Source organism: Amblyomma maculatum, chromosome 4 (assembly GCF_055883805.1).
Source record: "Amblyomma maculatum isolate TAMU_Amacu chromosome 4, ASM5588380v1, whole genome shotgun sequence".
Lineage (NCBI taxonomy): Eukaryota > Metazoa > Arthropoda > Arachnida > Ixodida > Ixodidae > Amblyomma > Amblyomma maculatum.
This window is the reverse complement of record NC_139347.1, coordinates 18,444,523-18,472,374: the sequence shown is the minus strand read 5'-3', so window position 1 is coordinate 18,472,374 and position 27,852 is coordinate 18,444,523. Positions and strand designations below refer to the sequence as shown.

The window sequence follows — 27,852 nt, the reverse complement described above, 5'->3', positions numbered from 1 at the left end:
AAGCTGCTCTTCCCTAAAGCAAAAGCACAGGGAAAACTCACCGTGTAAAGGCGAAGTACAGAAGTACTACGATAGACACCGTTAGAAGAGTAATCGTGTGAGGTTTGTAGAAGAAATCCAGGGAAATATCGTCCACTGGCCGTTCGTTGATCGACCCAAAGAAATCGGGCTTTTGACTAGCCTTTGAAGCAGCGCTTTTCGATGCGCCCATTATGAAAGTTCATCACACAGGTACAGTTTTCAATTAATTACACTCTAACCGACCACGCCTTAATTTGGACTACGCAATCTTAATGCTGTATTCGCCATGACGCAAGAAAATTATTCGGCAGGTGAACAGGCAAACTTGTGAACGCTGAATCGACTCACGCCATGCCCGAGACTGTAGGAGGGAGAGGAGAAGCAAATGGCATCCTCCTCTCAGAAGCTGCAGGTTCGAAAGTAAGAGCACAGATTAAAACGCAAACGGTTCTGTGGTATTTCAGCACAACCTTAAAAAAGACATAGTCACCCTGCCGAATTGTGTAGACAGTCGTGGGCGTGAAACGGCTCTGCGCAACTCATGAATCTGTGCCAAAAGTTGCGCTACGATGTGCTCGCTATGTATAACCGACCTAATTCGCTTTTAGTGCATTTAAACATGGCAGCGCCCTGTGTACGCGTGGTTCGTCATAGAGCTCATCACATAAATCATGGAAAGCAATGAAATTCACTGCAGCTTTTCTTCATAGAGGGCTGGATCTTGTTTAAAATACCCACAAATTTGTTTTTAAGTGACGGCGGTGATGGCCTCCAACGCTTTTCGGGCGTGGCTCCTGTCGGGATCGTCGCGGTGCTTACGAAGCGCACTTTTAAAGCGTGTACAACCCCATGCTTTCGATACATCACAAGATGTGAAGTTGTGCTCAATGTATGTAGACTCTATGTATATATTATTCTTATCAACCATTATGCTGCGCGGGTGCTGCGTGTTCGCAACAGTGGTTACGTTAGAGGGAGTCTTAAGGTGTTGCATTGTATGCAATGTAAACAGTATGACAGGCTGTTGGTGCATTGCCGTATAATTTCATCCATTCAATAAATTCTCCAACGCTCCTTTTGCAGCCCGCGGGTAAAAAAATCGCCAACTACATTTTTTTATTTATAACCGAAGACTGATAGAACGTGCTGCGGGTTTGAAAACAGTGAAATGAGGGAGTTACTTAAAGGTATTGTTCTTTGCTTATGTTATTGGTAAAATTAAATTGCGCCATCTTATCGCGCGAGAGGCTGTTTATTGCTGCGTAATGTGCATCTCCTGTGGTGGCGCATTCATTTCAAACGTGTTCGCTGTGCTCACGGGTCACAGCTGAACGGCCCTGGCCCCAGCTGCCTACACTGGGAGTTATGCAACGTATTATGTGCAAAGTTGTCAGTTAGTTTTTATTAATGTGTTGGACGCATCATATCGTCCCTCGCGGTAAATATGATATTCAAGACGTACATAGTTTTGTTCTGCGTTGTTTCTCTGTTGCGTTTATATTGTTCTCTAATATCCCCCCCCCCCCCCTTTTTTTTTTCTTCAAGAAAACAGGACACAGCGTACGCACGCTTAGTTGTTCTTGGTAGCTGTGCTGAACACATCTGTCTTTAGTGTGCATATGTGTGTTGTGTTGAGTATTGACTATCACTCAAGAGCTTCAGTTGAACGTCAGCACATACATGGGCCACATTCTTCTTTGCTTATGCAGGCCAAACTATAGAAAGGATGCTGCGTCTGTCACAGCCTCCAAACAAGCAAATCACAGTATTGGAGGAGCAGAATACTTCAAGTCCCTTTATGACTCGTCGCACGAAGTGGCAGATACGCCGACTGCACATATTCAAAACACAGCAGACGAAAGTTCACAAGCTGCTGTCTTTCAAGTTCCTGATGTTGCAGACTTGGAAAATGAGGACCTTGCCACTCTGCAGGACAAACTTTCCCTGGAGCCCAGGCTAGACGCACTGTCCACAAGTGTTGATGCAGAGTTTCTCGACGAGATGGGGCCAGCGCTTCCAAAGTCTTTCAACCTGGCTGCATATGCCAATAAGTCAGTTACAGTGCAGCGACTTGTGCAGCTTGGCATGGATTTATCTGTGTGCGAGAAGAAAGGCCTTGGGCAGGAGTTGATTACACTTGACTTTGAGAAAGATGTAGAACCGCTAATTCGCTTCCTGATATCACAGGGCATCCCAGCCGACCGTCTGGGCTGGTGGTTTACGAAGAATCCCTATGTGTTCCAGGTACATTATGTTCTACTTTCTTTTCTGGGGCATGTTCATAAAACCATGCCCCAAAGTGAGAAATTTTAGCATTGGAAAACTATGTTGATTCCCGTTTATTCTTATTTTCTTCCGATGGAAATTATCAAAGAAATACACAATTAAAATGGGACAACCCAGTTCTAGAGTGACCCATAAATCTGCCATCAGTTGGTTTGCTTTGTGATTTAAGTTGGTGCAATAAACAAATATCAGCTGTTCTTGGCCATTTGCTGCGTAAAGTTGATGGAATATCCATGAACATGACCAGAATATATTTAACCCTTTCGCTACTGAGTTTTTTTTGGATTGCTGCACACTCCCTGCTGGGTTATTTTGCATGTTCGCTGAGAATTTTTTTACATCTTAGTTCCGTAGAAATATTAAGCTAGTAATGCACTACTATGCTCTACAGGACATTTGTTAAGTATTTTATTACGCTTGGAAGGTTTCCGCTTGTTGACCTTTTTTTGTAGGTGGCAGGATCACTTCCTGTCTTCGTTCAACAAGCTTTATAGTTCAACTGTTTCATCATTGCCACTTTCATTTGAGTAAGAATTCATCGGCATCATTTTCTTCGCCCATCAAACCGTGGACACACATGGCACACTTTCTCGCCATGGATGCAGTGCTGACGACGAGAAAGCGTTGCAGTGTTGTTGATGGTGATGGTGCGGGTGGGGAAACATGCGATCCATATGTTGTTCCTGCAAGATTTATGAATTTATTTGGCTTCTCCACAGACGGCGTAACATGTCTGCATAATTATTTTTATACAAATTGTATCGGGAATGGCAGGGAGTGAGTTATAATGGCAACACGAGTATACTTGGGATTGGCAGGGGTTGTGCATGTATGGTCGCCTGAGATATCTCAGGAATGGAATTTAAAGGGTTAGTGTCGCACACTTCTTTCACTCAACAAACCCTTATAATTTCATTCTTTTTTTGCACCACTGTATTCTGGCTGAACAGTGCCTCAAAGCTCATGCACTACAAATTTGGTTGTTCTGTGCATAATAGCAGCTCACTCCAATTTGTGCTGGCCATTAATTTGGTATCGCTCTCAAGAATGAGCACAATCTTTACTGCTTTAAAATAGTCTTTTGCAGGATTGTAGATTGGCCCATACTGATCTCAACAGAACAAAGCATCAAAAGACACCTGAGATCCTTTAATACTGAAATTTTTCTAAAATGTTTTATGGCTTTCAATTCCTCTTCTTACTTGAAGGAACCTTTAGAGAACCTCGAGGTTCGCATCGACTACCTGGTCTCCAAACGTTTTTCACCAGAGGCGGTGACGCGCATTGTGAGCAATGCGCCTCTCTTCCTTGCCTTCCGCGTGGAGAACATGGACCGTCGACTCGGCTTCCTGCAGAGCACACTGTCTCTCTCCGGTGCTGAAGTCCGCCACATTGTCACACGATACCCTAAGCTCCCAACCATGAAGCTGCATAATGTTGCGGTGAGCATTTCTGATACACTGTGTCAGGATACTAAGCAGTTTTTCATTTGTGGGGAGTTGAAAGAGGTCTTGTAGGGGTGCTTGACGCTGCTTGCTGCTCTGTCCTATTTAGGACAGAGAATGGCATGTGGCACTCGCACCATGGTGTGGCGGCACAGGGGGCATTGCTTAGAGCATAGGTTTTTCAAAAGCGCTCATCTTTTGGCACGAGACAGCCATATTTTGTTCACCTACAGTGGCAAGGGTAATCTTCTTCTTCGAAGTTCTAAAAACTGATAAAGCTATTACTAATGGCCAACTGTAAGTCTTTGTAAAGCTTTTGCTAACATTTAAATATGAATTCACATCTAATTTGCACATGTTGCGTCAATCTTTTCTTTTCTCTTTCATGCTTATAGAACAATGCCTTTGCAATCAAGGAAGAGATGGGCTTTACCGAGTACGAAATGAAGCAGATGATCATGGTGTGCCCCAAGCTGCTTGTGTCCTGTGAGTATGACTGAAAGTTCGGTTTGGCTATGGGGTTTAATGTCCCAAAGTGACTCAGGCTGAGAGACACTCTGTAGTGGAGGGCTCCGAAAATATCAGCCACCTGAGGTTCTTTAACGTGCACTGAAATCGCACAGTACACAGCTACCTTGCTTTTCGCCTCCATCGAAAAGCGGCCACGTGGCTAGGATTCGGTCCCGCATCCTTGGGCACAACATTCGAGTGCCCTAACTACTGCACCACTACGGTGAGGCAGGCTGAAGGCTTGTTCAGGAAAGCTTCTTGTGAGGGATAAATTGCCCACGCTGTTTCTTTTTTTTTTTTTGGCAACTTGTAATGTTGCCTTGTGGTTCTTTTTTTCTGATGGGCGTAACACCAAATGTCCAAATACCAAGATGTTTAACCACCTTTTTAAATAAAGACGTAGTATTCTAGGCAGTTGAAACAGCTCATTGCTGTTAAAAGTGATGTGGCCTAATCTGCAGTTGTGTCAGTGCTAAAGTTGTGGATTACATAGCCTTCTTTATTGTCCCCGAAACTCCTACAGAAACTGCACAGAATTCAAAATCTATACTTGATAGTGGCACTACTTAAGTGCCCCATATATAATCTCGGAGAGAAAAATGAGCTTATCTCACATCCTGCTTTCAGTGTAAAGGCAAAGCCTTAGCGAAGATAGCATTCCAGAGATAAGCATTTTTTTTTTTTTCTGGCAGTCTGCCTGGAAGTTCTCTCAAGCAGGGTGTCGAACCCGAACCGAAACCGGAACCGAACCCGAATTTTTGCCCGGAATCGAACCGAACCAGAAATTTTTGCGGCATCTTAGAGCTGAACCCAAACCGGAAAAAAATGGGAGGAACCGTTCCGAACCGGTTCGCGGTACAAGTTCCGACTCATTTTTGCTGGCAACTTACCTTCATTACATTTTCTTTTATCGTTGCTTGTAAAGCGCTGTTCTCGCTTATTTCTAAGACGCCACTTCACACCGCAACCATCACAAACATACTGAAAATTCATCCCTTGCAAAATGACAAAATATACTGTCAAATGCATATCACCAACTTCATGTGCGGGGCTATCGTTCCATCCCGAACAGGTGCCGCTGCACTGTGCGATGGCGCTCATGGAGAAAGTTGCTCCATTTGAGAACCTAACATCCTAGGCAGTGAAATAATAGCATATAATTCATAAGTATAGTTGCATATTTAGATAAATAAATATATAACCATTTACAACTCAAAAATGAAATGACGAATCTGTTAATTATTTTATTTGCCTATCGTTCGACGACGTCGTAATGAGTCACATGCACGTGCAGAGCAGTCTTCTCCGATGCGATGCCAGCAAATGCAATTTGGTTGACCAACAGAGAATGATAAGTTGACGCTGATGGAGGAAAAGTCGCCTTGGGCAGCAATCTACCTGCCTGTTCTTGAGTTGTATCTGAACTTTAGGACAAATGTGATTCCATAAGTCTATTTCTCCTTTCCTCTTGTCTTTCTTTCGTCCCTAGCGATGTCTGCTGGTTTTATTTCCCTTGGCAAGTTAAACTGTGCCATGAGTGATGATTCATTGTTGAAATTTAAATATTGACTGGGTGGAACAAGGAACTAAGTGCAATTACTGGTAGGATTATTAATTCACAAGCTCTGTTCGGTGTGCTACCGCTTCGGCCCCGAGAACTATGGTGTCGGAAAAAAAACAAAAAACGCGTTTTATCGATTTATCCACCATCGCTGATGCAGACACCTAAGGCAGTCTAGAAAAGTTGCTCTGAAAGCTAGAAATTCACCGTTGAGAAAAAGCGTAACTAATTAATACCCTCGTCTACAGGTTGCGCGGTGACGAATGAGGTCGGGACTGACACTTCGAAAACGCAGAGAGAGGGCGAGGTCAAGTGGACCGAAGGAGCCTGAGACTATAGGCCCTAAGAAAAAAACAAAACAGAAGAAGCAAAGGCAATATTTGTGAAATCGGTGAACTCCATCGTGAGACCCTCAATGTCACATTACTCTGACAAGTGAGGAAAGGTGCCGATCAAAACGGCATTTGGTCACTACATGGAAGCGGCTCCGTAGGATCGCCGGTGGCGATCAAGTATACCGCTACAGGCAGCAGCAGAATTTCCCCCTATGTTAAGCTTACAAGCTGAAGAAGATCTTGAAGCGTTTCATATGGTAAGAGAAGAAGACTGCCTTCAAAGAATCGGAGACAGCGGCAATTCTCTCAGAATTGAAGTACAGAGCCAGATCTATGCATTTCAAAAGGTTCCCATAATAAGCAAAGACTCAAGTGTTTTCAAATTTTGGGAGGAGGTGAAGTTGCGACGTTCAGAACTGTATTCTCTAGCTACAGTAGCGCCATCTACATAAGTCCGCGTTGAGAGAGCATTTTCAGGACTAAAGTCATGGAACTCGGATGACTTCAACAACCCTCGATAATGTCCTCTTCCTTCGGTCTTTCTGTGCTGCCAAATAAAAAGTTTGCAGCATTTACTGAGCACATAAAATTTTTGCTAGCAGCCATGATGTCATGTCATGCTTGTAAATTATGCAACCAAACATAACAGTCTACTTCAAAGTGGTTATAGAAGGCATTATATAGCGCACCTAAGCAGGCAACTATGGTGCGAAACAATATGGTGGTCGTATTAATCCAGTTCTCCGGCAAATATGATAACGACACCAATCCCAATACGTGTCTGAGGGGACTTTTGTCAGCGCCTTTCAGACCACAACTCACTGGTGCCTTTGCGTTTCACCTCCATAGAAACGCGAAATGGAAAGGTGTCCGGGTGTTGTGCGGTATAAATATAGTCACACATGTCATATTCATCGCTAGTCTTGGGGTGCATGCTTCGTTCGACCTGGACCTGATTCTAAAGTCCTTTAGTCGGAGCCGGACGAAATATTGTTGTACATGTACTAGACGAGGTTTCGCTTTAAACTAAAAATTATATGAAATTTTTGTACCTGAAAAGCGTGGCAAGAAGCATTTTCTATAACTTTCAGCGCACAATAGTTTTAGTTGGTTATGCGCCAATGAAAGTAATAATTATTTCCCCCAATCCTACTCTAATCATCACTTACTCATTATAAACAGTTTGCTGGGGTCTGTACAGCCAACTGGAGCCCATCACATCTGACGACAAAGACAATATATGTACTACTACATGAATATTCTTGCTTTTTTTATATATAATAGAACAGGAAAGAAAATTCAGTGTTAAAAATGTGGATTGAAAAAAGAAATATACACTAAGTTTTTCTTGTTTATTTCTGAACCCATTTGAACTCTTTTGAACCGGTTCGACCCTGCCCGAACTGTCTTTATTTAAAATTTGGTTGCATTTAACTCGGAGAGCAGGTATAGTGCGGATGTTGTAAACTTGCCTCTGGCTAGCAAAAGCTGTACAAAAATATACATCAGTACCAGATGTCCTTTATGGGCTTATCGAGGGACGCAGGCATTACATCAGGGCATGCTTCTGTGATATTTTTAGGTTAGGGCTTTTCTGCTTTCATCGCTTGTTGGCAACTGAATCTCACACACTTTGTGATGCATATCAATGAACAGTAACATGTACATATAGGCCAACACCATGTTATTTATGAATGCAAGGAGCACTATCAGACGGATGCCGTATGTGGCAATTATGTCTAAATAGAAAGCTTGTGCAATTCTGAGGAACACAATCAGTTGATTGGGTGCCTAGACTATGTGGCAAGTATGTTCAGCATCCCAGCATGTATTTATCATAATGTTTTGAAGAAAAAAAATGTATCAGCTTCAAAATGGTGTTGCATAGCTTTTCACACCCTCTTCAAAGGTAGTTACCAAAAGTTAACGAATGACTGCGTTCACAAATGCATTAAGTTTTGTTTACATGCATTTCGTTTGACTGTGCACTCCCAGTGGGGGGGGTTAGCTCTAACATGCATATGTTGAGGTTTTTTATAAGTATATTGGCTTTGAAATGATGCTTCATACTTGCACATTTCGTTTTGGATGTGCTCAGCTTTTTCTTAACGAAGGGGCAGCCTGATGGTGCAGTGTGAAATCATTAATCTACTTTGAAGTCTCGCCAACAATGAAGCAAATTTTGTCTGCTTCAAGTTCACATTATCGAGTTGACTGCACCGTGTTTACAGTCTGTCACATTCTCGTGGCATCAAATGTAAACACATCTTTTTGCACATTTCCTCGCTGCACAGATTGATTTGAGCTGAAGACCGCATGGTACTGTAATTGCAAGCATTGTGCTTTAGTATTAAATGCATAGCTTATTTTTACTCTTTATGATGCTCTTCACACGAATGCTCAAAGCAAACACCATGGGCTTTAAGAGTTCTGGCTTTTGTGCCTAAAAGTCACAACCATGACTCTGTCCATTGCCCAGGTCGTGACAACATCGTCAATGCCTTCACCTACCTTAATAAGGAAGCCGGCCTGAGCCATGCGCAGATCATGCAGTTCCCAGCCATCCTGCGCACTCGGGAGTGCATCTACAAGCCACGACACCAGTTTTTAGTCAAGATTGGCCGGGCGCAATTTGATCCTAAGGAACCCAATTATGTCTCGCCCCAGGCCTTGGTTGTCGGCACCGATGCTGTGTTTTGTGAAAATATTGCCAGGACATCAGTGGACACATACAATGCATTTCTCAAGACGCTTTGATGTGCATGGCTGTGGGCATGGTTACAGCTTCTAGTCTAGTGTAATAGACATCTCTTCTTTTAATTTGTGCCTTTGCTGATATTAAAGAACTTCTAAACTGCTGTATTGCTGGTATGCCAGAAGTTGTGGAGCTTATACTTGCAACTCTCCTGGCACTTTACCATTTGCTTGTGACTACTTTTTGATACTTGTTCTCTTTTTTCTCCCCAATGCAAGACCTTCTAATCTGGATTGTATGAAAGGAAAACGTCGTGATTTTTTGTCGTCACTGATGCAGTGGAAAAAAAAATTGATTGTCAAAAGCCACAAAAGATGGCCAAAGACAAAAACAAATAGAGGGAAGGAGCAGGCAACGTAAGGCCCTTGTAAGATAAAGTTAAGCAAGTGTTTTGTACCTTTTTACAAGAAAAAACGAACTACTAGATCTTGCTTGGTTGAACAAACTTTTTTCGCATCCCACTTTCTTTCTGCTCAAGCCATGCAGGAACATTGCCTATTGTATTTTTTTTTTTTTTTTTCAATTTTGCATATGGCGAGTCCACTTGTGCATAAAGAATAGCACACACAGTCACAGAGATCGGTGTCTGTGCCCTTTTTTTTATTCCATTTTTCAGTGCAAAACACTGCTCGTCCCCAGAGCATGGCACGATCGTCATCCGAGATTAGTAAGTGGATTTTTTGGGCCCTTAAGTATATTCCACTTCCAGTCTCCAAGAGCTTAGTAATAGGACCGATATTGGTTGATTACACTAATCTCAAGTTCACTCTGAATAAATTCATTCACCTTGACCCTTTTCTTGAACGTTTAAGCTATATATCTTTGTCATATATCTTCAAAATAAGCTAGCACAAACGTTAAAATGGCTATGAGGAAGCAGTGTGCAGTTACAGTAAAATGACAGATCAGAAACTATAATTTAGTAATTGTGCATCAAGGCTCTGCTGTGTGCACACACCCACACATAGGTGTTCCGCTTATATCATGTTGGCAATGTCAACACAACAGCCTTTTATACAACATGGGAGGCAAGCCTTGCACAATTACACGTAGCTTGTGGAGGCAACACTTCACAAAGGATTTTTGAACATGGAGGTACCGTACATAATGGTAGTCGGCAAGTTGAGAGCTTTATCGGCTGTGAAGAGCCTTTCTTTACAACTTGAGGCTTCGTTGACATGCAAGATGCAAGACTGAGCAACAGTAACCAGAGAAACGCAACTTGTGTTAATAAAAGCTGACTGTATGGCTCTCTTCAAGTATGTTATTTGTTTGAGTGTAAGACTCATTTGTTGCCGAGAAATTTAGATTTCAAATTTTCTCGCAACTTGAATCAAACTTGCAAAGTCCACCACATTGAACAAGCAAATGTTAGTGTACAGATCCATGCTGCAAATTAGCGTAACTCAATGCAATTTACTTGCAAAGATCTTGTTGGGAGCATTCAATAAAGAGCAGATAAGGCAGTGAAAAGACTGCATGAAGACAAACATGTTCATGCACACAAGCCATGGCAGCTACCTTACATCATGTGCTCAGAATGGTCGCAGGAACACCTCCCCTAAGAATGGAATACAAACTACAAGGCATTTTACCATAGCTTTCTAAAACTTCCTGAAAATTGGGCACAATACACCACTTTCACCTAAAAGGGATAACTGCAATTATTGACCATGTTTAAACCTCAAGCTTCAATTAAAATTCAAGCTTATCACATGGTATCAATGCGTCGGCTAACTTGGGCTGATGCATAACTTAAAAGTGCAGTGAATTTTGGTCCACCGGTGAGCTGATTAGGGAGGCGAAATTTTCTCTGAACACTTTCTACTGCTACACTCTCGTGGCCCATACTCGGCTATGGTTCAGAAACCATTACCGACAAGACTTAAAAACAAACCTTGACCAAAACAGGTTGCATCATTCAACTGTGCAGGCGCCTTTGCTTCTCCAGTGCCCTCTAGATTCTGCTACTACCCTATAAACAACAGTAACCGTTGCCACAACTTGCTCCTTGAACTGCATGCATAGCTTTTAGTAAGCCTTTTTTCCACCAATAGATCCTTTTGAAGGCTTCCCATTAATATGCCTTTTGGTTAGGGCCATGTTAAATATAACGAGAAAAAATTACATGACACTGATGTTTTGCCTTAAGAGTAAGCGACGTAAGTGCCCACTGTATGAAAGTACGGCAAATGAGTAGTAAGGGATTAACTCTTTCGTTGACATCCACCCAAGCGCAGCCAAGCTGCAAAGGAAAGCTGTACAGCTTTCTCAGAAAGTTCGTAGTTAAATAAAACTTTGCCCTGGTCTGGGGACCAATGTCAAATGAACCACAAAGAGGGCCATTTATGCCGTCCTATCATACACGGGTGAAGCTCAAGCTCATAAATGAACGGTCGTACTCTTTGGACATGATAGATTGAAACGTGGAGTTACCACTTTGCTATGCTCAAGCGCCACTAGTTTGGAGTTCACATCTATGACCAGCACATTTCTGCTCTCCTTGTGCATATTTTTATCCTATGCCTGTGGTGAAAATTTCCAGGGCACTGGTCACTCAGCAGTACCTTCATGAAGGATAGACTGCACTCAAGGGTAGCCAGATTTTTTTGCTGCATAGCCTTCTGCCAGTGGCTCCTACTGTTATCACCTCAACACTGGCACTTCCTTAATTTAAACACATCGACAATAGGCCCTGTGATACTTCCAAACACTCTAGAGAATATGTGAATGACACCTTATGGCATCATCCCCTTAGGCTTCAAGTATGCTTTTGTCTGACAGGCTTGACACACTTGGTACTAACAAAGATGCGAGATGACTTACCTGCTCGTTTTCATTCATTCTGTGCTTTTGGACAACTTTCCTAACAGCTTGTGGCCGCCATGGATACTTCACTCACTGGCAATTAAAAATGGTTGGAGAAGGTGCTATATGTCAAGTGCACAGATTTTTTTGCAATTACTTCCGTCCAATCATTTGTTTTTTAATTTACTTGCAAATTTGTTATGCTCTATGCTGTTCTAGTTTATAGAATGCATTTGCTGGCACATTTTCTTACATCAACAAAGTTGACAAATGTGCCCTCAGACTAAAAAAGAAAACAGCACTTCTGGCAAAGATTCTAGCGCTTAACTGCGTGAAGATATCCTCATGAACCATTTCCCTCATGCACAAAGAATTCAAAGGCACCTCAAGAAGCTGGATGAGGTACAGCATGTTGACTTGGGTTCCAAATTATAAATTAGGCCACCTGCAATTACTGCACACAGTCTCATTGAACAGCACACAGGAATTTTTCACATTCTAAATGAAGCTGAGGGAACCAGAATATAAACCAGTCACCTTGAGCTGCTGAGCGAACATTTTATTTATTCCTCCTCTTATTCAAATGTCCAGGGCACTGCAGCCTGCTCCAAGTGAAACCATCAGCAATATTGTGGATCGATACTTTTGGAAAGTACCCAAACAAGCACCAAGTAAACTTTGTACAAGAGCTAGTTTTTTTTTCCTTTATTACTGTCGGGCAGCCTTAGATCATCTTGCGGAGCAGCCGATTGATGAGGTCTTCCCGATTTCCGAAGTCCCCTCCTTCACTGTAGTGGTTGGTCTTCTTGCGCCAGCCACCACGTGGTGTGTTCAGCTTGAAGTGCCACAAAAAGTTGTTGGCTTTCTTGAAGTTGGGCCCCACTGTGTACAGCTCGTGGATCAGATCCTCGATACAGATGATGCCCAGTTTGCCTGCATGAGAGATGAGAGTGTCACACAAGCTTGCAATGCTGAATCCATGCTTACTCGGTGCAGTAATACAAACACATGCTAAACAGTGGAGGCAAAAATGGCACAGCAGCATCACAGAATGCTTGAAATTTATCTACAACTGCACAGAAGCGTATATCCTACTGAAAAATCCAGTATACATTGTATACAAAATTTTGTATAAATTTTTTTTTGTACAGGAGGGACATGCTTAAAGGTGAATGTTATATTGCTGCTGAATTCAGTAAACTCGTTAACTGAAAGCTTGAATTATCGACTCGCCTGAAAAAACTGAAAAATTCTCGCAGCATTTTGGCTGATGAACACCTGCACAATGATTGTGCATTTGAGATGAATCCCAAGAGAGAATGGTATTTCCTGGTTTCATCAAGTGCTTTGCTATTCGCACATTGCCGGGAAGACCTCTTAACAAAACGGCCTATCTATCGTGTTTTGAGGACGCTTCACTGCACAGTCCATGCAGTCAAGCTTGCGGTGAACTCAAAATTTTCAACGTATTTGAAAATATTAGAATGTATAAAATCCTGAATAAGTATCAATTTTTCCAATAAAACCCCGCTATAGTAACCTCTGATAGAGTAAAAACTGATAAGTGAAACTAAAGTCCCAGTAAATACATTTTCGGTAAAAATCTGTTATAGTAAAGTGCACCTGGCCGTGGCGACAACTCCCACGACATGACTTCAACAATCATCAGGGCTGCAATTCATCCAGTAACTGATCAGTTTCAAGCACGGAAAAGGACTGCTGCCAGCGTACTATTATGCTTCGCCACCCACAAGTGTGACAGCTGACGCGGCTACCGCGTAGCAACAGGCGAAGCAGCGAGCGTTTCAGCTATTTCAGCGCTGTCCGGCTGGCCGCCCAACGCTTCCTCCCGCGGGCGCGTCTCGGCGTGTCCGTGCCATGCGCCAAATGTGCATGCATGCAAACGCTGGCCAAGCCCGGCGCTCGAGGGAGAGTGCGTCGCCCTTGCCCGTCTGCAGGAGGTGAAGGAGATTCGGTCTCGCCACCGACGATTGAGTCATCTCGTCTTGTTCGGACTTGCGGACTCTCCCATTCCCTCTGAACTGACAAGCCTATAAAAAGCAGCGGCAGACTCCGCTGCGACAGACTACTTGGGAGGCGTCGCAGAGACAACGCCAGACACCAGCTGTGTGAGTGTCAGTATTCTCTCCGGGTCAGCTTCTCTGCCCGTTCCTTCATGATGTCGTATTAAACGTGGTTTTGTTAGAAGACGCCTCGTCTTTGCTGGGACCGTTGATGTCGTCCGCCGAGCCACGAAGCCGCCAGGCCAACGATACCGATGGAGCCGCGAGCCGCATGTAACAACCGGTTGAATGAGCCATGCGAGCCCTAAATCTAATTAACTGGCGGCAGCGGTGCGACACCCAGGCGCAACTCAAAGTTAATAGTACACGCTACTGGAAGATATGCTCATGGCGATTGTCAAGCTTGAGCTCAAGCGTGTGCAAATTTTGAACTTATTTTAAGCAGTCATTTTATGGTTTTTTATGCGTTCACTCACTGCTGGTGAATACGCAAGCCTACATGCATGGGAAAATGTGGGTGTGCTCTTCCGGTCTTTTTTTCCTTTTCTTCGTGTGTCCAGACAACGATAATTACAATGACTGGATTTTATGGTTTTTTTCCAATATCGTTGGAAGTGGACTGTACTGTATTAGATTACCTCTGGCCATGCTTTCATATCCATATTACCCATCTAATACCAGAATGTGAAGTGGCCACAAGTCGCACTACGAATGCGCCACAATGCATGCCCCACGCTACTCCCGCACACCATCAGAAATAGGAACAGCATCTGTTTTGCTGGGCAACCACAGTTGCAAATAGTGGGGAAGAACTGTGCACTTTTGACTGCAACCCACCCTCTGCATATCAGCCCCATGCGATAAGCACCCAAGCCGAGGCGTACGGTCGAGTAGTCCCATTTTCAATGCAGTCGCATACCCTGGCTTACTCGTCTTTTTTAGCAAGCTACCTTGGTGGCAACAGATCATCATTAACTTTAGTGACAACAAGAAACAAACAGTCAAGCCTCCATTTGACTTGACTCCACTGAAATACAAGGGGGCGCCTTTCTTGGCAGCAAAGGGCAGGCCCATTGCAACAGCTACCCACGCACACCTATGTTAAATTGAAACAATATTGCATTATTCGATCTGCAGTCACAATTTTGCTCTACGGGATCTGAAATATTGGAAGTAAATCTGTACGCACTACTATCAGGTGTGTGAGGATTCCTCAAAATCATAAAAAATCTGAATCACTGGCGTCTGGTAATTTGGCCAGCTAATATAAGTTTTCCCTAACACGTTCAAGTATGTGCAGATATTTAAGCATTAACAGCAGATTTCTGAGTTACTCTGGCAGAAAAGTATTGCACAGAAATCTTGCATTCAGTACCATTAACTCCATCCAATGCACAAAACCTTCAGTGCGATTGTGATATACAGTAAAACCTCGTTACAAGAGACACTCAAGGGACCCCAGAAAGATGTCTCTTGTAACCAAAAATTTTTATCGTGTCGTATGTGTGGCATTTTAGATTCCCTTATCTAAATTATGTCCCATATTAGTGTCCTGTTTTGTTGTATGTCAGGAACCAAAAAGGAGTGCCTCCTCTTGACTGGGAAGGCAAAATGGCCTTATTGTTTCAGCCACTGTCATCACATTCCTGTGTGACTGAAACAACAGGGACATTTTGACTTCTCAGTAAAGAGGAGGCACTCCTTTTTGGTTCCTGACATACAACAAAACAGGACACTAATATGGAACAGAATTTAATTAAGGGAATCTAAACTGTCGCACATACGAGTCAGCTGCATTGCGTGAGTGTACCTGAGTTAATTGTGTCTCTTATAGTGTAGAAATTACTCTAGGCACCTGAAAAAATTGCCCTTAGTAACAGAGTGTCTCTTGAAACCATGTCTCTTGTATGCAAAGTTGTTAAGGGGAGATGCTACTCGAAAACATTTTTTTCTTAATATTGATGCTAGGTGAATGAAAATTGCACCACTTATAGAGATTGATCTCCTCTTTCTAAATATGCTTTTAGTTTTAAAATAGCTTAATGTTTTCATATTCTAAATGCCATGCATAAGTGAAAAACAATGCATGTTTGTGCAGCTGCTGTACACAGCAGCAAGCATGGTAGGGCAGAGCCAACTAGTTCTTCTTGTCCCCAACACTCCACTGAGTGCAAATAAGCAATATAGCAACATTCTCTTGGCATGCAATGTTCTGAGACAATTTTATATCTGGTGCCTTGTTTTTAGTGGCTAGCACCAGATAATTTTTTTTAATTTGCATGCCCAAAAATACTGCTGATTGCATTTAAACCTAGATACTTGCATTCTACACATCCTAAAGATTATGCATGCCAAATTTGGTGTTGATTGAACTAAAATAACGACATAAAATATTGTGCACAAAACTCATATTCGGCCCAAAATACGAATTCGAGAAAAATGCGATTTAAAGATACAAAAGCTGTTTATTGCTTTTGTAGCAGCACTATCTGCATGAAAATTGCACACAATGCAGGCCAGGGTATTATGATACAGTGCAGTTTTAGAATTCACCAGCATCATATGTTGCTCCCACAGTGACATTGTGAGCAGCATTCTCAAGGCGTGCTTTCTTGGCTATTTAGTGATGCTGAGACCTTGCTTCTGTCAGCCACTGCTTTGTAACCACAAGGTGCACATTTTTTGTTATGGCATTAAACTCCTTATGGTGCACTTGTTTCGGCAAACCAAGAACTACACAAAATCGGGAAAGTTGATTGTATCCAGCACCAATAACGAGCGCCGCAACCCCTGCATTGCCGTTCACGGCAAAAATCTCCCTCAGGCTGGCTGAAGGGCGTCGTCCACCGGAGCTGCACACCGCGCACGACTGCGACACAACGGACGTGGCACACACTACACTGCTGCAACGCAGCTCTAGAAACGACGAGAGTCCTTTTCACTTCTTGGCCAACTCGCGAACGGAAAGTTAGCAGCGTCCGCGCTCCCGACATGCTGCTCGCTCGCCAGTGCGTTCGCGGCACCGATCTCGCCGATAAAGGCGAGATCGGCACTCGCCGTACTAGGTCTCCTCAACGCTCGAAGATCCTTATCTTCTTATCCAATGCACTGACGAAATTGTCTAAGCTGTCACTGAAACTTCAGTGCCCAGCCGGCTTCGAGCTGTCAAAAGTGTCGCCTCCGCCGAGGTTAGGCCTAGCTTCCGCGGACGTCTCCACTGCACGCCGTTTCACTTTGCCGGTGACTTCCCTTGAACGCGTGGTTTGATCGGTACTTTCGACACCGAAAGTCACGTTTCTTCTCGGATTCTATCGCAGCGACGAGCACGAAGATGCATGAAATTTTGAAAACACGCCGAGAGAAAACTAGTGGGCAAGCGTGACAGCGAGCTACGCGTCGCATGAAGAGCAGACGAGCTATGGCCGCTTCCCACACTGACAGCCAATGGCGGGGTCGAAATCGCACCACGTGATTTATATGGCCAGAGAAAATGCTAGGTTTGGGCGGCGAAACTTTTTTATTATTATTACTTGCTGGGGGTTCGTGAAGCGGCAAAGCCAGCTTTAGGGAGAAAAAGCGTAGGCCTGCCGCCTTGCAAAATTTCAGTGGCGTGCGACGCCGCGATTTGACGCGTCACGCGTTTGAACATGGGTCGTATCTGCTCCTTCTTTAGCCACCTTGCGTGCTTTAACAGACTTTTTAAATGATTTCGCGACTGTTTTCGGCTCTGATTTTTTTATATATTAAAGAGGAAGGATCAGTGTTGCTGAAACAGTCAAAATCACAAAAGTGACTTTTTTACTGAAAATCGCCGTTTTTCGACCCGCGTCTCCCCTTAACATGGCAAACATAGGAAAACCAACCAAACCATTTCCAAGTGTCTCTTATAACCGAGTGTCTCCTGTAATCTTGTCTCTTGTAACGAGATTTTTTACTGTATAATGTGCTCACCTGCATCAATTTACATCAATGGCCAGTTTTCCTTACCATGTATCTTTGCTTTGCAGCCACAATTTTTAAACCATTCTTCACCTTTGCTCTCAGTTCGTTGCAAGCAAACACAAAAGATTTTTAAACAAATAGTAAAATCAAGGGCTTAAAAGTTCCATAGAGCACATGGGCTATGAGGGACATCAGAGAGAAAAGAAGGTCTCGGGATTAATGTAGACTGCCTTTGGTCCCAAAAGTGCACTGTTGCCGCGTGCCTTTTGGCCAATACACAATCCCCTGTGTGAACTATTGTCTATGGTATTAAGACAGGGAGAGGAAGCAGTTTTATTAAACAGTGAGAACTCTCACTCACCAAGGCGCTTCTCAATGACGGAGTTGTCAGACAGCGGCACCCTGCGGTCGTCCAGGCGTCCAAAGCCTCGCTTGTATACCATCTCACGCACAGTCTTCAGGTTCGGGTAGCTGCGAGCCGCAAACAGAATGAGCACCAAAGACGCCATTTTGCACACAACAGCCACACAAGCAGGAATCGCTTATCCTAATATGCAGCAGTGATGAGCCTGAACTAAACGGACACCATGAAAAACATCATACTATCTTTCTCCATGTCTCTTTCTGGGTGATAGTCCAACACCAAATGATGCCTTTATTGTAGGAAAAATTGCATTTAAAACTTTTCCAGCCAGATGATTCAAGTTTATGTCAATACACACACAAAAAAAGCTTAATGACCACAGTTTGGAGCAAGAAGAATAGATTCAGTGTTGGCACACTATGGTTTAGTTGCGAAGTGCCCCGCAGTGGCTACACCAATACTCAATTTCGTCCTTCGCAAGATAATAAAAGCTCAGTTTCCAACAAAGGTACAATATTTATCGCTAAATGCGGTAATCAATATATATGAGATAAGTTTAATTTATCCTTAGTACCCTTCAAACAAACAACAGGAAATCAAACTCATCGGACTATTAATGATGGCATAAAACCATTAGAAGAGGTTTATGTGGCTACAGCTCTTTGTTTGGAGGTTTGATACCAAGGGTGATAACTAAAACATCAGTGCGCCCAAAGATATTTGTGTCTGTTAAGAAAGCACAGGTGCACAAAAGCTACCTAAAGCACCCCCTTCAAACTATGATGTCCCTCCAGGCAGACTGCCGGTCTAATACAGCTGTCACAAGGGCATGGCTGAACGCCTTTCAACTCCCTTCAACCAAGGAATGGAGATATGCACTCTGCCACATGGCATTCCTTTAAGAAAGGAAGTTTAAGGAAGTTCCTGGCGCAAGGAGTCCCGATAATCTCCCTCGAGCAGGTAAAGGGAGTACTCTGTTTCCCCATGAGCTTCAGTGCAGGTTTAAAAAAAAAACATGCATTAATTTTGAGTCTATGACTAATTTTAATAATGTAGCACAATGCAAAGCATGGGAAAAAAATAAGCACAAATATCCAAGCATGCACGCAAGAATTTCACAAACAGATTGTGGCCAGCAGAACAGACAAACCCGCTATGCTAGTAAAAGCAATTCAGTTAAATCCTGGCACAACGAACACCACTTTTTTTCACTACACCAAAGTATTTTGCATTCCCCGTGGAACACCCATAGGACTTAATGCATAAAAATTTCCTCAAAAACGAAGTACTTTGCAAGCACATGTTCCCTTCTACAAATTTTTTGTGAATTTTCGCGGATGAGTGGCCCCTCCGTCTTGTCTGTCTTCAGAAGGTGGGTGCTGGAGAGACTTTCTCATTCCCGCCATTTATTTATTTTTTGCATCGCAGACCGCTGGGGGAGGAGACGGTGGCGCACTCATACAGTACATACTCCTTGCGTGCACCGCTCGCTTGCTTTTTTCCTTCAGATTCCCACGTAATTTTTGAAGTGATGTCACGCCCCGCTCATTAGTTAACTCCATTCTTCGTGTAAAAAAACGAGTCCACCCTTGCCTTAGCTGGGCTTCCTCGATTGACGCAGCTCGCGGTCACCGTGCTAGCAGTTTCCTGCCAAGCAGGAAAGCACGTCATGATCATGTGCGAGCGGTGTTGGCTGGCAAGCGCTTGCGGCCTCCAAACGAAGAAGGGTTGCTCGAAAGCGAGTGTAAAATGCGCCCACGCGCAAATACGACATCATCTGCTAGCGTCTTCAGCGGTGTCGTCTGCTAAGAACTGAGCGCGTTTCAGGCAGGCCGAGGACTGGTGGGCGAAGCTTCGTGCCCTGTCAGAGAAAAACAAAACGAGAGAAAGAAAAACGAGAGACAGGCTGAAAAGCGTTGCAGGAAGAAGCCTACTCCGCATCACCATTTTTCTTTGTGTGTCCTTGTCGTTCGCGAGTGCATTGTTCAGCGCGGTCTCGTCTCTGCTAGTCGCTGCTAACTTCCTAGGATGTCACCGTCAGCGAAGGAGCTGAAGTTTCTTTCGCTAGAAGAAAAGGTGCGTATTATCGCCGGAGCAGAAAGCGAATATTGCCGCAGATTTTGGCATCGTGCCGAGTTCTTATTAAAGATACTGAGGAGTAAGGAAAGCATAGGTAAGGCACTAGCGTCGGGCGCTTCAGCTCAACACAAGAAGGCGACGCCGCCAACATTCGAGGAGCTTGATAAGGCTGTCTATGCCTGGGTCGTCGAAACGAGAGCCAAGATCCTCCTGCTTAGCGGAAGCATTTTTCAGCAGAAGGCCCTCAGTTATGCCTGTTTGCTAGGCCTGAATGACCAAGGCCAGCACAGGTTGGCTTAATCGCTTCAAAGCGAGGCACAACATTGTGGGAAAAGTTTTGTGCGGTGAAGCAAGTTCCACAGACACTGGCGGTGCATCGGAATGGGCGGTAGACAATGTGGCTGATATTATGAGCGGCTACGTCCGATATATACAACGCGGACGAGACAGGCCTCTTATGAGATGCTGCCAGCGAGGATGCTAGATTTTAAAGGGCAGCATTGCCAGGGTGGCAAGCACAGCAAGAAAAGGGTGACTATGCTGCTGTGCACAAACATGGATGAATCAGACAAGCGTCCCCCGTTTGTTATTGGCAGAAGTGCCAAACCGTTCTGCTTCAAGGGAAACAGAAGCCTTCCCGTCAAGTATGTCACTAACGAACGGTCGTGGATGACCTGTGCCATATTTGTGGACTGGCTTACGGCATTTGACCACAACACGAGCAGGCAGAACTGAAAGGTTTGTTCTGCCCACCGCATTGAGGACGTCGAACTGTCAAGCGTCGAAGTGAGATTTTTTCCACCGAACTGCACTTCGATCATTCAGCCGCTGGATCAAGGCACCATCTGAAGGGTGAAGTGCGCTTATCGAGAAAGGCTAATTGAGCGGATTCTCTTGAACCTCGAAACTGGCAGGAGACAAAGGTGGACCTATCCATGGCTCTTGAGATGATGGCTGCTGCGTGGAACGTGACACGGTCCACCTTGATCTACAACTGCTTCCAGTACGCCGGGTATGTTGACCACGAGGAGACCATCACAGCTACAGCCGCGGAAGATGACGCTCCATCATAGTTGACTCCGGAGATCAGTACGGCCTGAAAATCCCACATCCCTGGCGATATCGAACAGGACGATTTTCTCAACACTGACGTGGATGTGCTTGTCTACGAAGAGAATGAGGACATCATTAAGAGTGTTGGCGAGCCGGAAGAGCCGCCATCCGATGCTAAAGATGACTCCGCCCAGGATTCACCAGCCTTGGCAGCCTCTCGCAGATGATTGATGCCTTCAATGTTATTAGGAAGTTCCTGGGCTCTCACGATGACGACGTTGCGATGGCTCTCTTAACAGTGTGAGAGTCTCGTGAAGCCACTGCAGGCAGTGAAACACAAGCAGACAAAGCTTATGGACTTCTGGAAATATTTTTTTTTGCTCAAGTTGTCCGTAAATTCTCAGACAACAAAATTTTTCGTATGCGCAGCCAATTCGCTGTAGTGGGATTCAACTGCAGCGCATTCCCTTCACATGAATGAAGAATGCATTTATATTTTAAATTTAATTCAAATTGTTGAAAAGAAGGCAGCTAAAAATTATTTTATTGTTTTCAACTTATTTTATATGCAAATACAAAACGAAAGGCGCCTAATGGGACCCCAATGGCCTCTCTGAGAAGCTCGTTCTTAATCGTGTGACATGGCGACAGCACCACTGAGGCTGAACTCCCTCCATAGCCCTTTATGGAAAAGAAGTTACCGGGAGTTGGGACTTGTCCGTGTGACAGAAGTATAAGCTAACCACTGCCCAATGACAGTCATTTTCAGATGAAATCGCATAGTTAAAAAGAGGGAAAAAAAAAAAAAAAGCTGTCGGCATGCTGTTAAGCAATAAATAAAAAGAATTGGCCTGTATGGTAAAGCGTAACTTTCCCCAAGTCCAAGAACGAGGATCGAAGAGAGTTCTCAAGCACCAAAAATTTATGTGTGCACTTTTTTCTGACCATGCCAGTTTTGAAAAACCACTGGCTGGTAAAGGGACAAGTGCACCAACCTCAATTCAAAGAGCAACAATGCGCACTTATTATCAACATCAGGCAACAAAACAAACTGAACAGTGACTGACCCCTGCTAGAAACTAAACTCTGCACTGAAGCTCGACACTACTGCAAACGATAACTCAAATGGGTGCTCAGTGCTTGACAGCTTTCAGACAAAACACATGCACGAGTGTGAAATACAAGCACGTGTTCGCACTGCGGCCCAGTGCGAACACAAGTCCTGTCTGGAAAACCATGAGCACAGGTCAATGAAACTATTTCTCAGCAGTACTCAGAGGCCTGGTGGTGACACAGAGCGCAGCAGAGAAGAGTTCCAAAACAACTTTGCTCCGTGAGTTGAACGAAAACAGTTACATACAGCATACAGCACAGTGAAGTGTTCTGTATAGCTCACATTAAGAAGCTATTTCTGCCTAGCTAAGATGTTAACAGGGGAGGATGAAAATGGGCAGTCATATCAAGTTCAGCTAATGGGTTGGACACCCCAATTAAGCCAGGGTGTTTAGGAACCGTGAATTGTCAGGGAAATTTTAAGCACTAAGAAAAATCAGTAAAACATCAGGGAAACCATCAAAAATTTTGCCAAGTAAAAGAAAATGGCACAATATATTCTGCAGTGCATTTTCAATTTAAGCTGGCACACGGCATGTATGCTATTCAGGCAGTTTTTTTTTTTTTTTCCCACTTCTTACCAGCGTGCGCCACCACGGCGGCGGCCACGCTGCAAGGTGCAATACACTTAGATGCCAACGCATGGTTGAGCTGCCACAATAGACGAACAAATAAGTGCGCGAGGTGAGTACTAAAAAAAAAATATGTGGAAGCGATGCATGACAGTAGTATGCGACAAAAAGCAGGTATAACTGCGCCGGCAGCGGCTAGTGCGAAAGCGATCGGCAAGCTGTGCTGCATAGCGCCGCCAAGCGTGCGCGGCTATATTGGATTGGACTGGCTCTGCTGTTTGTGGGGTGAGCAGATCGCGTGCTTTGAGGCTGGCATTAGTGCACTTTTAATTTTCAATAAACTTTACTATTGTAAGTTGCAGAATATGATTAATAAATAGCTTTTTGATGTGAATTATACGTCTATGCTCATTGTGATCAGGAGCTATATTTTTTAGCCTCTTCACTCGTCACGGAATTTTAAGTGAAATAATCAGGGAAATGTCAAGAATTTTGAACATATTGGTTTGCTAGACACCCTGTAACCCCATACAAAAAGCTGAACAAGAGAAGAAAGAATCTGAACTCAACAACCCTCGAATGCATGCACGCACACACTCACCCCCAGGTGATGTAAGGCTCAGCAATCCTGAGCATGTTGATTGTAGCCTTGTTAAGCTTGACAAATGTGGCATTGTTGATCTGGCGCAAGCGCAGAAGCTGCAGCACCTTCCTGGGCTTGGGGCTCACGCCGTTGACACTGGTGTGGAAGTAGAGGCATGGCAAGATTATTCACCCATTGAAGACTGGCACATGAACAAATGAGGCATTAAATGCACTGCTTAGCAAGCTGGTTCAATGTCCTATGAAAAGGCATTGAAAGGAGGAACACAAAAGACACTCACTAACAAGTGACATCTCTTGATTGCTCCGAAGTCTGAGCATTTGTTGTATGCGAGATGTGCAGAACCGTACAGGTTTTCAGTAATAACCCTGACAGAGGCATTCTTAACGAATGCATATGTATAGTATACTTCGTTCTACAAGCTGTTTGCAGCACTACAAAAGACAAGAAAGACATGTGCCAATCGGGGAGGCACGCGCTACATGACTGCTCATGCTCTACTGTGCTGCTGCCATTTGGAGAAAGGATCGTAGAAGCAGTCATGTAGTGCGTGCCTCCCCGATTGGCACATGTCTTGTCTTTTGTAGTGCTGCAAACAGCTGGTAGAATGGAGCACCGGCATAGCCATGAGTAACAGCACCCTTCAACAGAAACCCAGCAGCAACAAAACGTCCCACCTGCCCCCCCTCCCTCTTATTGCCTTAACCTATTGCGTGTAGTCAATGGTTTCATTTTACTGTTTGGCACCGAATTTTAACGCGGAGCACTAACAACAAGCATGCTGCAAAACACCACCATCAGATTTGGCTGACTTCCAGGCTACAGAATCCTGAAAAACTGAATGTAGACTGAACACTTTTTCTAGCATAGTATGAACATGTTTGCTGACATGATGGCTACAGGCTAACTAGAGTGATACTGTCGTAAGTTCAAAGGAAATCTTGCCAGCGTGATGGCTCCATAGTTTTCGACAACAAATGAAACTAGAAATCACGAAAAAGAATGCATTCTCTTTTTCTCGTCGCTTGACTGTCGCAGCACCACTAATTAACAGCAGCTCGTGACGGTCTGGTGACAGCAGGAAACGCAGTGCACAATCAAAACAGCTTTTGCAAGATTTTCCAGCGTGGTCCTCTTACCCCCTTATACGGATGACAACAGCAAGTTTCGGCTCAGCAGGAACGTAGAAGTTGCCCTTGTTCCTAGCCACACGCTTGAGACGAATGGTGTCGCGCTCCTGTCTTCTGTACTCCTTCACATACTGCTCAGCCCGCTTGAAGATCTCAAGGCGCTTAGCCCGCTTCGTCTGTTGAATACAGAATTGAATACAGAAGAATATAGAATACAGAACACAAAGGCACGAGCCAGACCACAGAATCAGGTAGCCAAGAAGGAGACACATGACGCGTCGGGCTTACCTTTCTCTGCTTGATGGCATTCTCCAATTGCTTAACTTTAGAGATTGCACGCTGTTTGCGGCGCTTGAGAAGGTTCTCCGGAACCTCCGGAAGCTTCTGTTTTTCTGGTTTCGCGGATGTGCTGCAAAGAGACGACAAATGCATTGAGCCCATCGGCGAAATGCATGACCGACGACACTGTAGCGGCTTGAGCGTTTTGGAAGGATCTCGGGCATCCAATAAATAAAATAAGAATCAATACACATTCTACAAGTTTTTGAGATTATTCACAATGCAACAAATGTGTTTAAAAGCATGATTTCAAGGCGATGAGACCAGATTTTACAAACAGAAACAAATGCACTTACGTCGGCGCCATGGCTAACTTGGAAAAGAGTACACCCGGAGATTAATGGCGCCGATGAGATCTTCAGCGCCCCCGTGGCGGCTTAGAGAACTACCCAAAAACGAAAACTACGGGCACTGTACTACGCTGACCACGGTGGAAACTATTCAGCTACCTCCGAGATCTACACACTTTATAATACCTTGCTTTATACGTAGTCTCAGAGGCTGCTAAATATTAAGAGAGGACGGGATGGCCATGGTTGAGTTTTGCATAAACAGATGGCGCGCCTATTTTTTACTGACGTCATAATTATCAAAAACATGGCGATTCATGTGGCGATTGAGAGAAACGGCGCTGTGGACGCTGTGCGACTGTAAACACACGGATTAGTGCCGCAGCGCTGGAGGCATTCAGCGCTTCCGCTGCTCTCCATCTCAAGTTCGCGTGGTGCGAAGGACTTGCTACCAGCGCGTCGCACATTGCAGCGCATACCTGTGCTCGTCCCTGAAATTCGTTTCGGATCGCATAAAAAAAAGAAAGAGGCGCATCGGTCGTATTTCGACGTGCATCGAGCGCCTTGCCTCGGAGAGCATCGTCGGGGTCGGCCTCGGCTCGGCGCCGCCAGAGCTCCTCGCCCGCCGCTTTCCATGCTGCGTGCGTCGGCGCTGCGGCGACGCGACCTTGACGGCTTCGCCCCCAAATCGGAGCGGCCGAGACGGCGACAAGGCGCCTGTCCGAGCGGGCACGCGTGAACACTTATGTTGCAAAAGTCAGCGTCGTATTGTGGTGGCAACGACGGAACCTCCGCGCGAAACCATGGCGCTCCATCGGCTGATCGCGCATCGTCGTGAGCGACTCGAGGGGTAGACGTCCGGAGGGAAAAAAAGAGAGAACCGTGTTTCGGGAGCTGTGACGACGCTTCAGCAACCATGTCCTCGTCGGGACCGACCCGCCAGAGATCTTTCCGCGATCGACTGCATGGCATCGGCCTCTCCTGGCAGTAAGTACGACAGTGCTTCTACACAGTTCTCCGTCGACGCTGTTCCTATGCGCGCTGGCCGACGTCGTCGTAGGCCTAATGAGCTAGGTGGGTCCGGCGCAGGTCCCGGGCGACAAGTGAGAGCTTAATTTTATGACCGGACGTCGACGCCAGTTGTCGCATGACGGAATTGTACCTTCCTGCGCGTGCCTGCTGCTTCTGTCCTGTCTGTGCTCTCGTAGTGCGACGCATATACGATCGCACCAGTGGAGAAGGGAGCAAGAACGTAAAGATGAATAGCGATCAGAGGCGACGTCTCGCACGGAGCTGGCGAAACCGAAAGTGAGGAAAAAGACAACGAAGTGTCATCCCGCAATGTCGCGAGCCATTTTGCGTACAGTGTGATAGCATGGCTTGACCGGTTCCGAGTCTTGCACGACCAATCGTGATGCCGTGCCACTGTTGCTCTGTTGTGCCCCGGCCACAGCCGGTGCGTTTCGGACTCGTCGGGGATGATGTCTTCCTCCGCTGATCGGTGAGCTTTGCGGCGAAGCTCTCTCTAGGGTAGCATTCGTTCCTCTCAATCTGTAGGGGTGGTTACTGTGGCGCAAGCGGGTGTAAGTATAATGGCACGCTTGTTTGAAGTCGTTTTTCATTGCGAGCATGGTGATATGCTATCAGTTATGAGATAATTTTGTTAGTATGATATTGGAACGCGCTTCGATGATCATGTCGGATATATATTGCGCCCGGCTGACAGTAAACTTTTGCTTTTTGTTCGCGTGACTGTTAACCAATGTTTGCAGCGAATTAGGGCGCTAATCAAAACTTGGTATGGTGAAAATTTTCATGTACTGACTCCATTGTATGCATCCTATCCAAATACTCGAGATTTACGAATTTGTGTTTCGCGTAGGTTAATTTAATTCGTACATATGAGATGTAGTTTCGCCTGCAAGCTATCTTCATCAGCTGTTATTTCCAGGTCGAGCCAAACACACCTGCATGCACAGCTTACTGACGCTGTTAATCAGCTAGCGCAGATTCATTTGGGCAACATGGGGGTATGTACAGGCGCCCAAATCTTTAACTGGCGTGCGCGAGCGGCAACTTTTCTGTGCGTCAGCGCCATATGACGGAGCGAAGTTGGAAACAGGATGAGGCTAAGCGCATGCTCACAAAGCACGCTCAGCTGGACGGAACAGCCTGGCAGACGACGCGTCCAGCTGAGCGTGCTTTGTGAGCATGCGCTTAGCCTCATCCTGTTTCCAACTTCGCTCCGTCATAGGTCGCTGACGCACAGAAACGTCGCCGCTCGCGCACGCCAGTTAAAGATTTGGGCGCCTGTACATTACAATTTTCGACAAGAAAAATCGGCCCAGTGGTTTTTCCATAGAAAGTTCTCGTACAGAATAAAAACCACGTCCATATTGAAAAATAAAACTTTCTCTCTTACTCTGTCTCTTAGAAGTACAGTCTACCGAGGGCATAGCGACAGAATGGCTAACGCAACTAAAAACAAAAAAAAAAAAGAAAAGAAAAAAAGAAACCTTGGTCTAGTCAAGATCCAATTCCTAACACACAGCCCTCAAAATACAACCAACCCGGTGCATCTACTAGCTGCACAGGGTCACCGCAGGGTGTGGCGAGATCTA

At 44.8% G+C, this 27,852-nt stretch overlaps 4 protein-coding genes across 6 annotated transcripts in view; 2 read left to right on the top strand and 2 right to left on the bottom strand.

Moving 5' to 3' along the window:
- Positions 1–532, bottom strand: part of Pss (phosphatidylserine synthase 1 homolog l(3)77CDf) — a 33,478-nt gene extending 32,946 nt beyond the window's left edge. The window contains exon 1 of one of the 2 annotated variants that reach the window (XM_084600832.1): positions 370–532. In XM_084600832.1, coding sequence (XP_084456958.1) covers positions 370–413 — 44 coding nt within the window. In that variant the 5' untranslated portion in view covers positions 414–532. Of the gene's footprint in view, positions 1–41 lie in introns of both variants that reach the window. The other variant, XM_084600831.1, reaches the window with a different exon arrangement.
- Positions 533–633: 101 nt separating this feature from the next.
- On the top strand, positions 634–9,448 carry mTerf3 (mitochondrial transcription termination factor 3). 2 transcript variants are annotated; one of them, XM_084600834.1, is made up of 5 exons: positions 636–910; positions 1,731–2,265; positions 3,516–3,749; positions 4,148–4,238; positions 8,638–9,448. In XM_084600834.1, the coding sequence occupies exons 1-5, from the start codon at positions 786–788 to the stop codon at positions 8,913–8,915; spliced, it is 1,263 nt and encodes a 420-aa protein (XP_084456960.1). In that variant the 5' UTR covers positions 636–785; the 3' UTR covers positions 8,916–9,448. The 2 variants fall into 2 exon arrangements, with proteins under 2 accessions (XP_084456961.1, XP_084456960.1); XM_084600835.1 differs by lacking the exon at positions 3,516–3,749 and having other exon boundaries at positions 634–910.
- Positions 9,449–12,265: 2,817 nt separating this feature from the next.
- Positions 12,266–25,387, bottom strand: RpL7 (ribosomal protein L7). Its single transcript, XM_084600836.1, has 6 exons — positions 25,238–25,387; positions 24,891–25,011; positions 24,612–24,778; positions 23,470–23,607; positions 18,049–18,158; positions 12,266–12,654 (listed from the first exon to the last, which is right to left on the bottom strand). The coding sequence occupies exons 1-6, from the start codon at positions 25,246–25,248 to the stop codon at positions 12,446–12,448; spliced, it is 756 nt and encodes a 251-aa protein (XP_084456962.1). The 5' UTR covers positions 25,249–25,387; the 3' UTR covers positions 12,266–12,445.
- A 210-nt stretch (positions 25,388–25,597) lies between these two features.
- mtd (TLD domain-containing protein mustard) overlaps positions 25,598–27,852 on the top strand; it is a 168,328-nt gene continuing 166,073 nt past the window's right edge. The window contains exon 1 of the mRNA XM_084600822.1: positions 25,598–26,218. Within this exon, the coding sequence (XP_084456948.1) occupies positions 26,148–26,218 (71 nt within the window). The 5' untranslated portion in view covers positions 25,598–26,147. The remainder of the gene's footprint in view (positions 26,219–27,852) is intronic.

Coding starts and splice junctions, on each gene's coding strand:
- mTerf3 (XM_084600834.1), top strand. CDS start 786: ATGGCCTCCAACGCTTTTCGGGCGTGGCTCCTGTCGGGATCGTCGCGG. Junction 911..1,730: donor GATGTGAAGTTGTGCTCAAT/GTATGTAGACTC, acceptor TTGCTTATGCAG/GCCAAACTATAGAAAGGATG. Junction 3,750..4,147: donor TGAAGCTGCATAATGTTGCG/GTGAGCATTTCT, acceptor TCATGCTTATAG/AACAATGCCTTTGCAATCAA.
- RpL7 (XM_084600836.1), bottom strand. Junction 24,779..24,890: donor ATGCCATCAAGCAGAGAAAG/GTAAGCCCGACG, acceptor TGTATTCAACAG/ACGAAGCGGGCTAAGCGCCT. Junction 12,655..18,048: donor CGTCATTGAGAAGCGCCTTG/GTGAGTGAGAGT, acceptor TCTCTCATGCAG/GCAAACTGGGCATCATCTGT.